This window comes from Sinohyriopsis cumingii, chromosome 11 (genome assembly GCF_028554795.1).
Source record: "Sinohyriopsis cumingii isolate HCF-2022 chromosome 11, ASM2855479v2, whole genome shotgun sequence".
NCBI lineage: Eukaryota > Metazoa > Mollusca > Bivalvia > Unionida > Unionidae > Sinohyriopsis > Sinohyriopsis cumingii.
In genome coordinates this window covers 51,572,522-51,587,592 of record NC_142971.1, presented here as the reverse complement: position 1 = coordinate 51,587,592, position 15,071 = coordinate 51,572,522, and the positions used below count along the sequence as shown (strand labels likewise).

The window sequence follows — 15,071 nt, the reverse complement described above, 5'->3', positions numbered from 1 at the left end:
GATACACATTAAGCAAAACAGATTGGACAGTACTGGCATGTAGATTTGGAATATATTTTTTTGGTGTTCATTTAGGAGTAATTTAAGGGGATGTGCATTTATTTTAATAACACTTTCCTGTATAGATTTCACAAAACTGTGGCAGCTTCTGTGGATAACTAATCATTTTATTTTGGGTGCATGTGTCTCTGTTAAAGGTAACATACATAGAATATCATCATGTACAGTATAAGGACTAAATGAGGATAAAACAGAATTTATGATAAAATCCAATTGTTTAGAAGACAGCACTAACATATCGATTTTTATGGCAGGAGATTGGAATGTTACCCAAATCCTTGAACTAGATCTGTTAATTTACATTCATCATATCGACAAAACACAGTCAGAAATATGTTATGTTGGAGATCCTTGGTTGATAGACATCTGGAGAGAGAGGAATCAAGACAAAAAGGCACTGTAATCGGAGAGGACGCTGGAAAAAATGTTTTGATTGAATTATTTCTTAATTTCCGTAGATATTCTTCCTCTTGTTAATTCTTTGAATATTGAGGTATCAGTTACAAATTGGACCAGTCACTTATTTCAATTGGACAATCTTTCTCAAACTGAGACAGAGGTAAAGGCTATGAACATTTAAATGCTCTTTACTCCAAGATTACATGTTTGTGACTCTAGTTAAATCAGAGATACAATATATAAACAAAATACAGCTGAAGGCCTGTTGAAAATCCCCTCTTCATAGAAACCATGAAAGTTACACTTAGAGATAAACTAGAAGAATATTTATAGAAAAAAGAAAAATTGTTGAGAATAAAATATCAAAATAAAAACTTGAGTCTTTTCAATTGGGAACCTTTGGAAATTATTCAGTTTGAAATTTATTATTTAAAAAAACGAGAGTATTTTTGGAAGCAAAAAAATGTTCAGAGAATTATAACAAGATCAAAAACTAGTTGGCAGGTAGACAGTGTGAAAAAAGTAATATTTTTGTTACTTAGAATAAAGAAATTACTTCAAAAAAACATTTCAGAATTGGTTTTAGACCATGGATGTATTGTAAAATATTTTTTAATGAAAAGATTTTTTTCCATGCTAGTGTTAATAATGACCTAAATTAGCAATATATATATTAATTGTCCGAGTTCAATTAATGATTCTCCTGGTCTACATTGTTGTCCCCAAAATTCAGATTTATACAATTCCTTGATATTATGTGATGCAAATGATTTTCAAGGTTTGTTAGTTAAGTCTTTGTTATTTTGAACAAATTACCAGGAACAAAACCCGACACTTGCCATTCCTCTCACTGTTACAGCAAGACATTCTGCAATTTTTCTCTTTTGTTTCAACCATTTCTCTCTATACAGTACTAAAAACGCATTCTTAAAATCAATTTTATTTTAATTTAACACCATTTTCCAGCACATGATAGGTTATTCATGGCAGCCAGTATATTGGGTGAAGGAAGAACCTGGGAATACCTTGGGAAGAACTGCTGACCCATGGGAAGGTACTGACAAACTTTCTCACATACCCACATTGGCCAAAACAAGAGTTGACAGAGGTGAGATGTATGCTATCTCTAAAGAGAAGCCTTAGACCACTTGGCTTTCTAGGGCCCAGTGTTGTTCCATCACACGTCAGTGACATTACCCTTGGTTTGGCTTAGATGGATCAGTTTCCTTCTGATTGTACATTTGCCTTTGAATGTTGAAATGGGCACTGTTCATGCAGCATGATGATATTTTGATTTCTGTTTGTCCTTAGATACTTGTACATTTGCCTTTGAACGTTGAAATGGGTACTGTTCATGCAATATAAAATTCTGATTGTCCTAATTAGATACTTGTACATTTGCATTTGAATGTTGAAATGGGCACTGTTCATGCAGCATAATGATATTCTGATTGTCCTTAGATACTTGTACATTTGCCTTTGAATGTTGAAATGGGCACTGTTTATGCAATATAAAATTCTGATTGTCCTTAGATACTTGTACATTTGCCTTTGAATGTTGAAATGGGCACAGTTCATGCAGCATGATGATATTCTGATTGTCCTTAGATGCTTGTACATTTGCCTTTGAATGTTGAAATGGGCACTGTTCATGCAATATAATATTCTGATTGTCCTTAGATACTTGTACATTTGCCTTTGAATGTTGAAATGGGCACTGTTCATGCAGCATGATATTCTGATTGTCCTTAGATACTTGTACATTTGCCTTTGAATGTTGAAATGGGCACTGTTCATGCAGCATAATGATATTCTGATTGTCCTTAGATACTTGTACATTTGCCTTTGAATGTTGAAATGGGCACTTCATGTTCATGCAATATAATATTCAGATTGTCCTTAGATACTTTTACATTTGCCTTTGAATGTTAAAATGGGCACAGTTCATGCAGCATGATGATATTCTGATTGTCCTTAGATGCTTGTACATTTGCCTTTGAATGTTGAAATGGGCACTGTTCATGCAATATAATATTCTGATTGTCCTTAGATACTTGTACATTTGCCTTTGAATGTTGAAATGGGCACTGTTCATGCAATATAATATTCTGATTGTCCTTAGATACTTGTACATTTGCCTTTGAATGTTGAAATGGGCACTGTTTGTGTAGCATGATGATATTCTGATTGTCCTTAGATACTTGTACATATGCCATGCCTTTGAATGTTGAAATGGGCACTGTTCATGCAGCATAATGAAATTCTGATTGTCCTTAGATACTTGAACATTTGCCTTTGAATGTTGAAATGGGCACTGTTTATGCAGCATGATGATATTCTGATTGTCCTTAGATACTTGTACATTTTGCCTTTGAATGTTGAAATGGGCACTGCATGTTCATGCAATATGATATTCTGATTGTCCTTAGATACTTGTACATTTGCCTTTGAACATTGAAATGGGCACTGTTCATGCAATATAAAATTTTGATTGTCCTTAGATACTTGTACATTTGCCTTTGAACATTGAAATGGGCACTGTTCATGCAATATAAAATTTTGATTGTCCTTAGATACTTGTACATTTGCCTTTGAATGTTGAAATGGGCAATGTTCATGCAGCATGGTGATATTCTGATTGTCCAAGATATTTGTCTTGCTGTTACCTTTTTCCTAGACTGTTGAGAGATATTCACTGGCACCTCTGGCACTGCACTTTCCTGCATCTATCTAGCTTCTTCCTCCCGAGTCCAGAGAAGATCTTAACCTACAGTACATAAATGTCATATTACTATTCTCATTGAGGTGTGCATGTAGCTAAGATAATTTATTCTGTTGCACTCATTCACCCATTTGACTTTAAGGTCAAGGTCACACTTTTCTTCAATGCTTTGATTATATGGGCTCCACATGAAGACCATATCCTTGTTGATTAGAAGTTGTGATCATATGCTGCCTCTCCACAAATACTTTTACTTGAAATGGCTGTTCAGCCAGTAATATTCTTTGTTTATGGATGCTTGGCTTGTTCTGTAATGTTAGCAAGCAGAATCTAGGTCAGCGAAGGTAATGCATTTGGTAATTTTTGGGAAATCTAAGTCTTAATTCTAGTAATTCAGAATGAGTAAATGTTACCAGAGAAGCAGATTTTTAATTCATCTGTGCAATGGCCAAGTGAGCTGATGTTTTGATTCTGTATCTATGATGAATCTTCCATTTTCCACATGTCTGTCACACTTATTTGTGAACACTTATGGATCAATTTCCGATCAGATTTCAATCAGATTTGGTATATAACTTGTTATTATAAAGATCGTGGATGAGTTCAATTATGAGTGACATCTGCACATATTAAATTTTTTTGCATCTGATTGATTTATCTTGTGAACAATGTAGAGACCATATTTTTTTAAAGATGTTTTTCAGACTTGCTGTGTAAGTTTATTTCATCAAGATCTTAAATGAGTTAGATCATGAGTGGGATTATGCACATCAATGAAGATCCAGCTTGATCAGAATTTTATCCACAACCTTCTGGGTGCTTGTCTAGTGCCTTAACAGAACAATCTCCATTGGTTGGGTATTTCAGTTGTTTCTGAGTTAGTCACCATAATTTGTCCACAAAGAGATAAGAAAATTCCTGCTGACTGCACATATTAACTCCCCTCATAATACCAAGTACACATGATTATAGATACTTTACGGATGTGGCTATGAAACATTTCTAAGTTTCGAATCAGTGCCTTGTCCCCAAGGTCAGATAGTGATCCAGCTGACAAAAAATGAGAGAGCACATGCATGCACACACACACTGAGTGTACAGGTTTTCTGACTTACTATAAATTATTATTTACTTTTTTTAGTGTATGTTATTTAACTGTAATGTTTTGATATAACTGATTTTTGTAATTGATAGTCTATTCCATATATATATATATATATATATATATATATATATATATATATATATATATATATATATATATATATATATATATATATATGGCTTTCTCCGCTTGATGGAAAAGGGGGTGGGTGAAGTTAGTGGACAAACATAATAGCTATCCACAATGCATAAATTCTGAACTAATCTGATAGAACATCAACCTCAGGTCACAGCAACAGGCCATAATTACCATATTAGTGGTATATTGAACGTTACTGTATCTTTATCTACGCTACCACATGCTCGATTACTAATGCATAAAATTCACAAAATTCTAGCTCACAGCAATCCCTAGCTTACAAGATTATTTAAACATTACAAAATCAGATATAAATATGCGATTGTCATTAACTCGTGATGATCAGTATCATCCTAACAGACAAAGGAAATTATTTCATATAACCACTATGTAATCCTACACATATGAAAACTTAGATAGCATGCAATCATCAGTACTATCAATGAACTAGTAACTGTAAGGTTAAAGAGATAAATTGCATAACAACTCTTAGCATCAACAGATTTCCATGAAATTGAATAAATGGTACTTATCGGTAATATGAATCCTTGTCATATCAAACACATTTGCATAAAACAAAACAATCAAAAATAGAAAAGTGCATGGGAAATTAAAACTCTGTACCTTAATGCTGTTCTCTTTCATAAATTGTGCATCCTAGCACTAAACTCAGTCTTTTCTTACAAGACAGCCACCTTGTCCTCTTTTCTTGTGTAAAAGGAAAGCTCTATTCTTTTTATGCATCCTCATAGCCACTTTCACTATCAGGAAATTTAAGACTAAAGAATTTTGACCAAGGTCATCACTTTAAATTCACATTTACTCTGTCCAATAGTAAGCAGCAGTTGCTAAATTATCCCAAAATAATCATTTCTTCCATCAGATTTCAGACAGAATAGAATCTTTGAAGTACGGGGCATATTAATTTTCCTTTGAAAATGATAATTTGACATGGGTTCCTAACAAGTTGGTAGCTTAAAAGTTTACTTTCTCAGGACAGGTTTTCACACTGACAAGGAGGGGGGGGGAGAAAAGAAGAAAGGTCCAAGTTACCCTTCACAAAGACTTTTCTGGCTTAAATGTGATAAAATTTTACTACTCAACGCATTCAACTTTAAGTTTCAATACTATTCAAGATCTGACACTTTACAAATGGCAACTGTACTAAGCTTCAACAACTGCAAACAGTGATTCTGCCTAGCCCAATGCTGGACTGGTAAAAAAGCATATATAAAATTAAATCTATACAGATATTTGCGATTGGAGCTGATGCATCTTAGCTCAAGATATGCAGCCTTGCATATGTTCAAGACATGTTGGTGCAACATGAAAGTACGGTCCAGAGTGACACCTAGGTTTCATACTGACTGTGTGAATTTAATGTTGGTGTTACTGATATTTATTGTTTGAGGTAAAGGATGTGACTGAGAAAGTATTTGTGTTGTAATCAGAATGGCCTCAGTTTTATCATCATTCATCTGCATCTTGTTACATGTCATCCATGATTTCACATCAGAAATGCACCTCTCTACACCTTGGGTGGTAGCATCAACTTCAGTTGGGTGGCAATATATATGTATGTATATATATATATATATATATATATATATATATATATATATATATATATATATATATATATGTAGTCTGACAAATTGGCAAAAATATTGCTATATATATGTAGTCTGACAAATTGGCAAAAATATTGCTATTTAAGAAAAGTGCTTTGGAACAACTTGTATTGAAATGATTTTTGAGATGCATATTTGGTAGGTTTGTTTAATGTTGTGGAACTATGAAGCATCTTTTCAATTAGTATAATTTTTATTAAAGTCATTTCAGACTTGGACAGTTACATTTTAAATCCTCTAATTCAGTGGTTAATGCTATATATATAGATAAAGTACACATATATTTCATCCTAATAGTTCAATTCATGACGGACCGCTCCAGTGGCCTAGTGGTTAGAGTGTTCGCCTTGGATACAGGAGGTCGTGGGTTCTAACCATGGCCGAGTCATACCAGAGACTTACAAAAATGGTACTAAAAGCCGCCTCGCTGCACTGCAGACTTCGGATTATGGGAAACTTTCAAGACTTCAGTGATATTCTTAATTCATGAAATTTCTTTGAAGTGAAAACATCTGGATTAATAATATTGAATTCAGTGTTATCACAGTAACACATAAGTGCTATATAAGCTTTAAATTCATACACTGTAAGTTATTTTTAATTCTTTCACTTTCTTTGACTTTATAATTTATTTGAATACATTTTTATTTTGGAAACTTGAAGTTCGGTTTACCTTGTCCTGTTAATTAAGTGTAAGCCCCTGGACATGGCATTGACAAGAACAGACCTCATGCTTTAGTATGTCGTCATTGACTGGTATAGAAGTAAGCAGGTCCAGTTTGTTTACTTTTGTTAAAAATCTGATCATTAATATTTTCTTTTATTTTGTTAGGAGCCTGCCCACTCCAAGCGGCTCCATGTGAAGACAGAGCGTATGCAGGAATTCATTCGCCAAAAGGGAGAAGCTCAAAGTCCCCACAAACGCATGAAATGCCCAAAGCAAGGCTGTGATAAAGTTTTTACCAGCATCCCAGGTCTTAAATACCATGCAAAAAAACATGACACATCAGACACTTCCACATTTTCTTGCAGTAGATGCCAAAAAGTATTCCAAAGGTATAGTGTTAGCCATGCATTAATTAAGTTACATAAACTAAAGTTATGATTTATTTTTTTTTGTGCATCAGTAATTATTGCTATCTGGTCAACACAATTTTTTTAACCATTGGCTCTTTGTGTCACTGCCTTTTAAGTTAATGTGAACAATCAAGATATTATAGAACTATTGATGTATCTGGATTTAAATTGGAATTTCATTATATCAGACATGCACACCCTGAGCCCCAGACAAGGATTCCTCTTATTGACCAGTTTACTCCCTAACAAAAGTTACATCAGCTTCATCGCATACAAATGTTTGGGAAATGCTTCAGTATAAATATTTCTTTTCTCTACAGTTATGTGGGGAAAATACATGATTGGTTTGATTATCTTGACTGGTCATAGACCAGAAGAGCTTATGAGATGGTCTCTTGTCTGACAAATGAATACGGCACTGATCTGACATCTAGTATGACCAACACACAGTGGCCGTCTTGAAAATCCTGTTGATGCTACTCCACCTGAGTGGATTGTCCATGTGAGGTTTTCACTGGAAGACTCAGGTGTCTGCTTGGTCCTAAATGAAAAAATGGTGCTGATCTGATGTCCAGAATGCCTGCCACAGCAGCCATGTAGAAAATGTTTTTAGGCCAAACAAAAAAAATGTGTATTTCTGGTCGCCTGACCATCACTGTTTCTCATTGCTGACCCTAGTATTTTTTCCCCCATGGTAATAAAAAAGAAATAATCACATTAAATATATAATGTTTAAAGAAAATAAAACCCACCTGCCTATCCTAATTTTAAAACCAGTGCATAAGGAAATACACCAATTGTTTTGTTTGGCCACATCAGTACTCCTCCTGAAGAGAAAGTCATACTGACATTGAGTTTTTTTATATATTTTATCCATCATTAGAATTCTTATGGTGTCTACTTAGTCCTAAATGAAAATGACTAACCCTCAATATGGCCAAATTGGTGGCTGTCTTGAAAATGCTGTTATCTTGACTCTCAAATGGATGGCTCCCGAAGCATGGGTTTTCACCAATGGACTTTTGATACATATTTAGACCTAAATAAAAATAGTGCCAGTCATACATACATTATGACTGCCATGACAGCTGTCATATAAAATCTTCTTGTCACTACTACTTATGAATAGATTAGCATTATAGCATGGGGTTTTAACCAAAAACTTCTAATAATGTTTACTTTATTATAAATAACAATGGTGCCAATCTGACATCCAATAAGTCAACCACATCATTTATTCAAAATTCTTGTCACTGATGAATATCAGGGCTGGTTCAGTACTCAGCAATTAAAAGAAAAAAATGGTATTATCTTGAATTCCTAGAAATTCTCTTCACTCAGTAGAGCATCAGTCTCTTCAAGGGACTCTTGTTATAATCATGAAGTAGTTTCATATTTTCAAAACTTTACCAAGACTTACTTACTGCACTCAAGTTTTCATATGTGTCACTATGTCATGCTAATTGTTTTCTTGTATATTTGGTAATTCCTTATTAACCAAAATATTGTTGACATTTGCATCCTTGCAAATAATTTTGTGTTTAATTTGCAGATTGATTCTTGTGCTCTCTAAGAACAAAAATGGAAACTTTTGTTCCAGGATTTGACAGTTTTCTCAGCAGCTTTATCACTGTCATGCTTCTAGACTGCCCTATCTTATCTGCCTTGTCAATACACAGAATTTCAACATCATTGAAATACCTTTGATTATATGCACTGATTGGTCCTCCTCTTCCAATTACTGAAGTATTTAGATCAAATAGGGATATTATTATATTCCAGTGGTCTTTTTCTCTGTCGTGGTTTTAACATTCTTGAGATGCTGCCTTAATGGTAATGTCTGCTACACCTGTTAAGTGTGGGTATGAAATTGGTATCAGACTTTCTTAAGCATTCCATGACTGAGAGCTAGAATTTTTCGACATGTAGAGAAAAATTGCATAAAAAACATTATGTCCATGTGATTTTAATTGGATTCATCAATCTCTACTCAGAGAGCTGTAATTTGGCTAATAACTGGACCAATCAGCATAATGATTAATTTTTGTTTTCCATTTTGAGAAAAAATAGAACCTAATTTCACTGGCAATATGAAAAACAAAAATCAGAGATTATGCTAGAGACGCATGGTCATTGAGCTATCAAATTGTTGTTCCTAAGTTGTATAGAAAGGAAATTTGTAGCCTAGTTCATGAAACTCCTTTGGCTGGCCATTTAGGAATCAGCAAGACTTATCACAAGATCTTTAATCATATTTATTGGCCAAAAATTAAAAGTGATATTTATTAATACTGTAGATCATGTCATATTTGTCAAATGGCAGGAAAACCCAATCAGAAGATATGTTAGGCTCTCCTGCAACGTAGTACTGCATTTGAGGAACCATTTAGTAGAATAATGGTAGACTGTATCAGTTCATTACCTAAGACCAAGTCATGCAACCAATACTTGTTGACCATAATGTGTGCATCAGCAAGATTCCCAGAAATAAAAGTGATTTAAATTATATCATTAATACTCCTGAGAGGCAAAAACAATAATAACTTTGCCATATAAATATATTAAAGGAGTATGTTGATAGCTGTGTTAATCATGCAGTCAATTTAGTTTGTACCTCTCATACACATTGAGAATTTAGGCAATAGAGTGCAATCAGACTATAGTGACTGTGGTGTAACTGATCTTCAGAATTCAGAAATTATGAATAATCTGGACCAGACACTTTCACATCTCCAGCAGCAACAAAACAGTGAACCAAAACAGCTATTACTTGAATATGAGCACTTGTTTCCAGATGTTCCAACATCAACAAATAAAATCACCATAAGGATGAAATTGTAGATTCATATCTGTGAAACAGCATCAATGAACCCTCTCAAATAGGAATATTTGAAAAAAGAAATCAGTATTTGCTGGAGAATGATTACATAAAACCAATTGAAAGGGACTTGAGTTGACCATATATTCTTATATCAAAACCAGGTAATACATTCTTCATGTGCACAGACTATAGAAAAGTCAATATTGTTACCTAAACAGATTCAGCTCCATTGCCAAGAATTGATGACTGCATTTCCAACATTGTAAATGCAAAATATGTCCCCAAATTTGACCTTTTGAAAAGATTCTGGCAAATTGGAAAGGGCAAAAAAAATGTGGCCATTCATAACTCAAAGCGGACTTTATCAATATGAAGTAATGTCATTTGGGATGAAATGTTCGCCTTGTACTTTTCAACATTTAATGAACATGATTACATCTGGTCTTGATAATTGTGACACTTGTATCAATGCTGTTATCATCTACAACAACACATGGAAAGATCACTTAGAGATGATTAGGAAATGTTTTGATAGACTCAGTGATGCAAATTTGATAATTTATCAAAAAGTGAGTTTTGCTATCTTGTGTTACATTTCTGGGACATATGGTGGAACATGGACAAGTTAAACCTATAGATGCTAAAGTCAAGGCTATCTTTGAATTCCCTGTTCCTATCAGCAAAAAGCAACTAATTCAATTTTTAAGTATGGCTGGATACTGTAGGAAAGTTTGCTCCAATTTTTCCATAATTGCTGAACCCCTGACCAATTTGTTGAGGAAGAAACCTAAGTTTCATTGGTCTGAAAAATTGCAGGACGCAGTTAATAAGTTAAAGGCCATACTTAAGAGTGCACCAGTTCTTTCGGCTCCAGTTTTCAGTCTTTGTTAATGCAAGTGATGTTGGGATTGTTGAAGTAATGATTCAAGAAGACAAAAATGTTGTCATTCATACAGTTTGCTGTTTTTCTAAGAATTTAAATAAGTATCATATAAATTATTCCACAATTGAGAAGGAGTGTTTGTCTTTGATATTGGCTTTGGAACACTTTGAAGTGGATATTAGTTCAGCTTCTTCTTATATTATTGTATTTAGTGATCACAAACCCCTTAATTTCATTGGCAAAATATTTTATTATTCTCTGGAAGTACAATGTGCTCAATAATATTCTTTGAAAGAGACATTAACAGTGAGTTGTAGTGAATTCAGTCAATGAAACCTTGGATTATATTACTGTGATTCAACAAAACACTTGGTACATCATTACAGTTCAGGTCATTGGTACATTAGTACATTAGAGACTACTGGCCATTAGAGGCACATCAACACCTCCAGTTTTGGAAATTATTTGGAATACCACTAAAGTTTATTCAGAACTTTATTCATTAGGAATTGTGTTAGTAATTTTAGGATTATCGAATTAATTTGAAATATGCAAGTTATGTTTACATTTTCACTTTGTATTCTTGAGAAATAAATTATTTTTTGAATTTTCCAAAACTTGTTGGTTTTTTTCTCTTTTCTATTACTTATTTTAAGACCATATATACACATTAATTAATGTAACAGAAGATTAGAAAAGTATCCATGCTTTATTCCTTCTATGCAAAGTGAAAATGCAAACATAACTTTTTCTAATGAAAGATAATAACAGATTTGAGAACACAACCATAAAGTATTGTTTTGGAGGTTTAACACCATGTGTGTGTGTGTGTGTGTGTGTGTGTGTGTGTATATATATATATATATATATATATATATATATATATATATATATATATATATATATATATATATACATACACACATACACACACACACACACACACACTGTACCATTTAAAATGCAACCTTGCACTATTACTGTAGCATGTGAAGAACTACTTTAAATTACATTAGATTAATGTACTGTAGCATTTAAAATGCTACCTTACACTATAACTGTAGCATGTGAAGAACTACTTTAAATTACATTAGATCTATATACTGTAGCATTTAAAATGCTACCTTACACTATAACTGTAGCATGTGAAGAACTACTTTAAATTACATTAGATCTATATACTGTAGCATTTAAAATGCTAATTTGCAGTATGCCTGTATCTGATATCTTTTGATTTTTGAACACAAGTATCAAGTGTTGCATTATTGAAGCAAAAATTTTTGTTTTGGAGGTTAAACACCATTTCTCAGCACAAGATAGGCTATTATTTGTGGCCAGTATGTTTGGTGATGGAAAACCCCAGGAAGGTCCTGGTAAGAACCACTGACCCATGGGAATAAGTAAAAATTGAAAGACTGATTAGTTTTATAGTGTGTCAGGTTAGCACCAATAATTGTTATCCCATTTATATTTTTCTTCTATCACCCTTAGCAAATACATCTGAATTCTCTGCCTCAGAATGTGATTAGTGTGAGTACAGGGTGTGTGTATTATATCATTGATTCTTTAGGATGCAGTTTTACTTAAATTGTTAAAGTGACTGAATTTTGAAGGCTGTCAGTTTATTTTTGGTAGAGAGGGTGGCCAGGACAAGATGTTTTCTCTTTTTTGATTGTTTCATTTTCAAACTTGGTTTCATTTAGTTCAATTGAAAATTGTTATTATTTGAAATGGTATTGTTAGATACATAGAATACACATTAATTTGTTAATATTTTTCATTGTATTTGAAATGTTAATCTTCTATTCTTATAAGGGCTACTGAGTCATCACATATTTTCATTGCGCTCAGTCATACATCTTATTACCATATATACTCACTTGCTGTTCAAGACTAACTGCAAACTGCACAGACCCTGATCTGCCATTGCATAATGCGCTGGCAGATCTGGGTCTGTGCAGTTTGTTAAGAGTAGTTAGTAGAACAAACAACATAGACCCTTATCTGAAAGTCTATTATACTGCAGTAGATCAGGATCTTTGTTGTTTGCAGTTTGCCTTGACTTATATATGAGTATATATCATATTAATTTCTAGTAATATTTGATCAAATTTCAGTGGTAATGGACTCAAGTACCACTTAGAAAAAACAAAATGTGAGGACCTACCTTGTACCATGCATGATACATCTCCAGTTAACCAAGCTGAATTGCCACAAACTGACGATGTGTTTGGAGCCAAGAGAAAGCTGGACATGAAAATGGAGGCAGAGAATGTTAATGTGAAAGGTAGGCATTCACTGAATGCGGAACAAACATTCCATTTAGCAAGTCAGTTAACTCTAGGAAATTGTAAATAGTCACATGACTGGCTAGTTTGAATCATATGTTTGACTTTGAAAAAAAATCACAGTATTATATAGCTGCATCTCCATAAATAGAGAAATCTTAAAAAGTTTTTTTAAAACAAGGAACAGAAAAGTTAGATATACAGATATACGAACTGTAAGTTGTATATTATGTATACAATCTGATATTGGAAATTATTTTTTAAACATACTTTAAAACATTAAGTTATTAAATAAATAAAGTTACTGTAATAAGATATTTCATAAGTAATGTAATATGTAAAAAATATTTGACCAAGCTTGTATTTAAAGTAAATCAATAGCTTTTCTTCCAATGGTTGGATAGATAGATTGACAGAATACCTTCTCTAATAAGAACTTGTAGTATTTTATGTTGTGATACAGTCATGTTACCTGAAGGAGATATTCTTAAACTTTGAGTTGCGGTAGCTAAGTTCAGAAACTAGGGTCTTTGGTGACATTAATTTGTTATGTGGAACTCTCTCCTCAGAAAATAACAGGTTACCCATAAATTTCCAAAGTGGCAAACTAAGAAAGCTAAAGAAACTACATCGGAAATATAATTAAGTTGATAAGAAGTCAAAACATTCAGCTTTTTCTACTTCTCTCATTCTATGTAGATGAACCAGAAACTGTTATGCCCAGAAGGTATGTGGTGCCCCCACCCCTATCCCTTGGCAGTAGTCTGGAGAATGAATCTGGAGTGGATAAGCTGACAGAGCTTGCCATTATAGCAACTGGACCACAGAGTCCGCTGCTACAGAACTCACCATACATGTTGAGCATGGACATCAAAACAGGGTAAGACTTGTATGGGAGTCATATACAGCAAGATGATTGTAGTCAAGCCCATGATGTCGAGATAATTTCATCTGGATTGTTCACGACATCATTGTTAATAGAATTAGGACTTCCTTAGTTATTTCGTTGCTAATATCGACGAGCTTGTTATAGTTTCATAGCATGAAGCAATTGAGAGTGAATGACTTTCCATGGATGGTATGCCAGTTTAATATTGGTTAACCACTGAGCAGAAATATGAACCCACTGTGGTCAACTAGAACAGTGAATGTTAAGACACATTTCTAAATGGCTCAAAGCAGTGATTAAATTTAGTTTTGAATTTGTGAATCCTTAATCCTGAGTGTGCTGTGACAGTCACAAGCTAGCCATATTGCCTTTAGTGAGCCAGTGTAAACTCCATTGTAAGGAAGCTATGAGGGACTAAAAATTGCAGTCATAATAATCAGGGATTTGATGTACATAAGGGGAGGGTAAAAGAGAGATAATAGTAATACGTTTATCACTTTTCTTAAAGTTTCAACAATGTTTTATCATTTATTATTCATTTTTGTTTTGGTTGTTTTACTCCATCACCTCAAAAACATTTCTGTCATCCAGAGTTTGTGATAGTCTTGCATATTTTATCATATATTGGAACATACTTCCATTGTACTCATGGACATTAGTATTTTGGATCTGATCTTTGCTAAACAGTACCCCATGTTCAATCTTGGAAATAGCTTACCATATATACTCACTTGTAAGTCAAAGTAAACTTCAAACAGCAAACATCCTGATCTGCCATAGCATAATGCACATTCAGATCAGGGTCTCTTTTGTTTGTTTTATTGGTTACTAACAAACTGCACAGACCCAGATCTGCTGGTGCATTATGTGATGGCAGATCTGGGTTTGTGCAGTTTGCAGTTGGACTCAACTTATAAGCAAGTATATACAGTACCTGGCACAGCTAAAATTTGGTTCAGAATGATATATTCCATTCAAACTTGACCAAGGTTCAAACTGTAATTTCTTCCATGACCACAAAGAAACTTTAATGTGAAAAACTCCAAGTGAATGGCATG

The 15,071-nt window shown here is 33.6% G+C and overlaps 1 protein-coding gene across 1 annotated transcript in view; it reads left to right on the top strand.

Moving 5' to 3' along the window:
* The window catches only part of LOC149788447 (HMG box-containing protein 1-like), a 72,996-nt gene that overhangs the window by 23,125 nt on the left and 34,800 nt on the right, over positions 1-15,071 (top strand). The window contains exons 2-4 of the mRNA XM_089975718.1: positions 6,888-7,111; positions 12,954-13,123; positions 13,824-14,004. Coding sequence (XP_089831844.1) covers positions 6,888-7,111; positions 12,954-13,123; positions 13,824-14,004 — 575 coding nt within the window. The remainder of the gene's footprint in view (positions 1-6,887; positions 7,112-12,953; positions 13,124-13,823; positions 14,005-15,071) is intronic.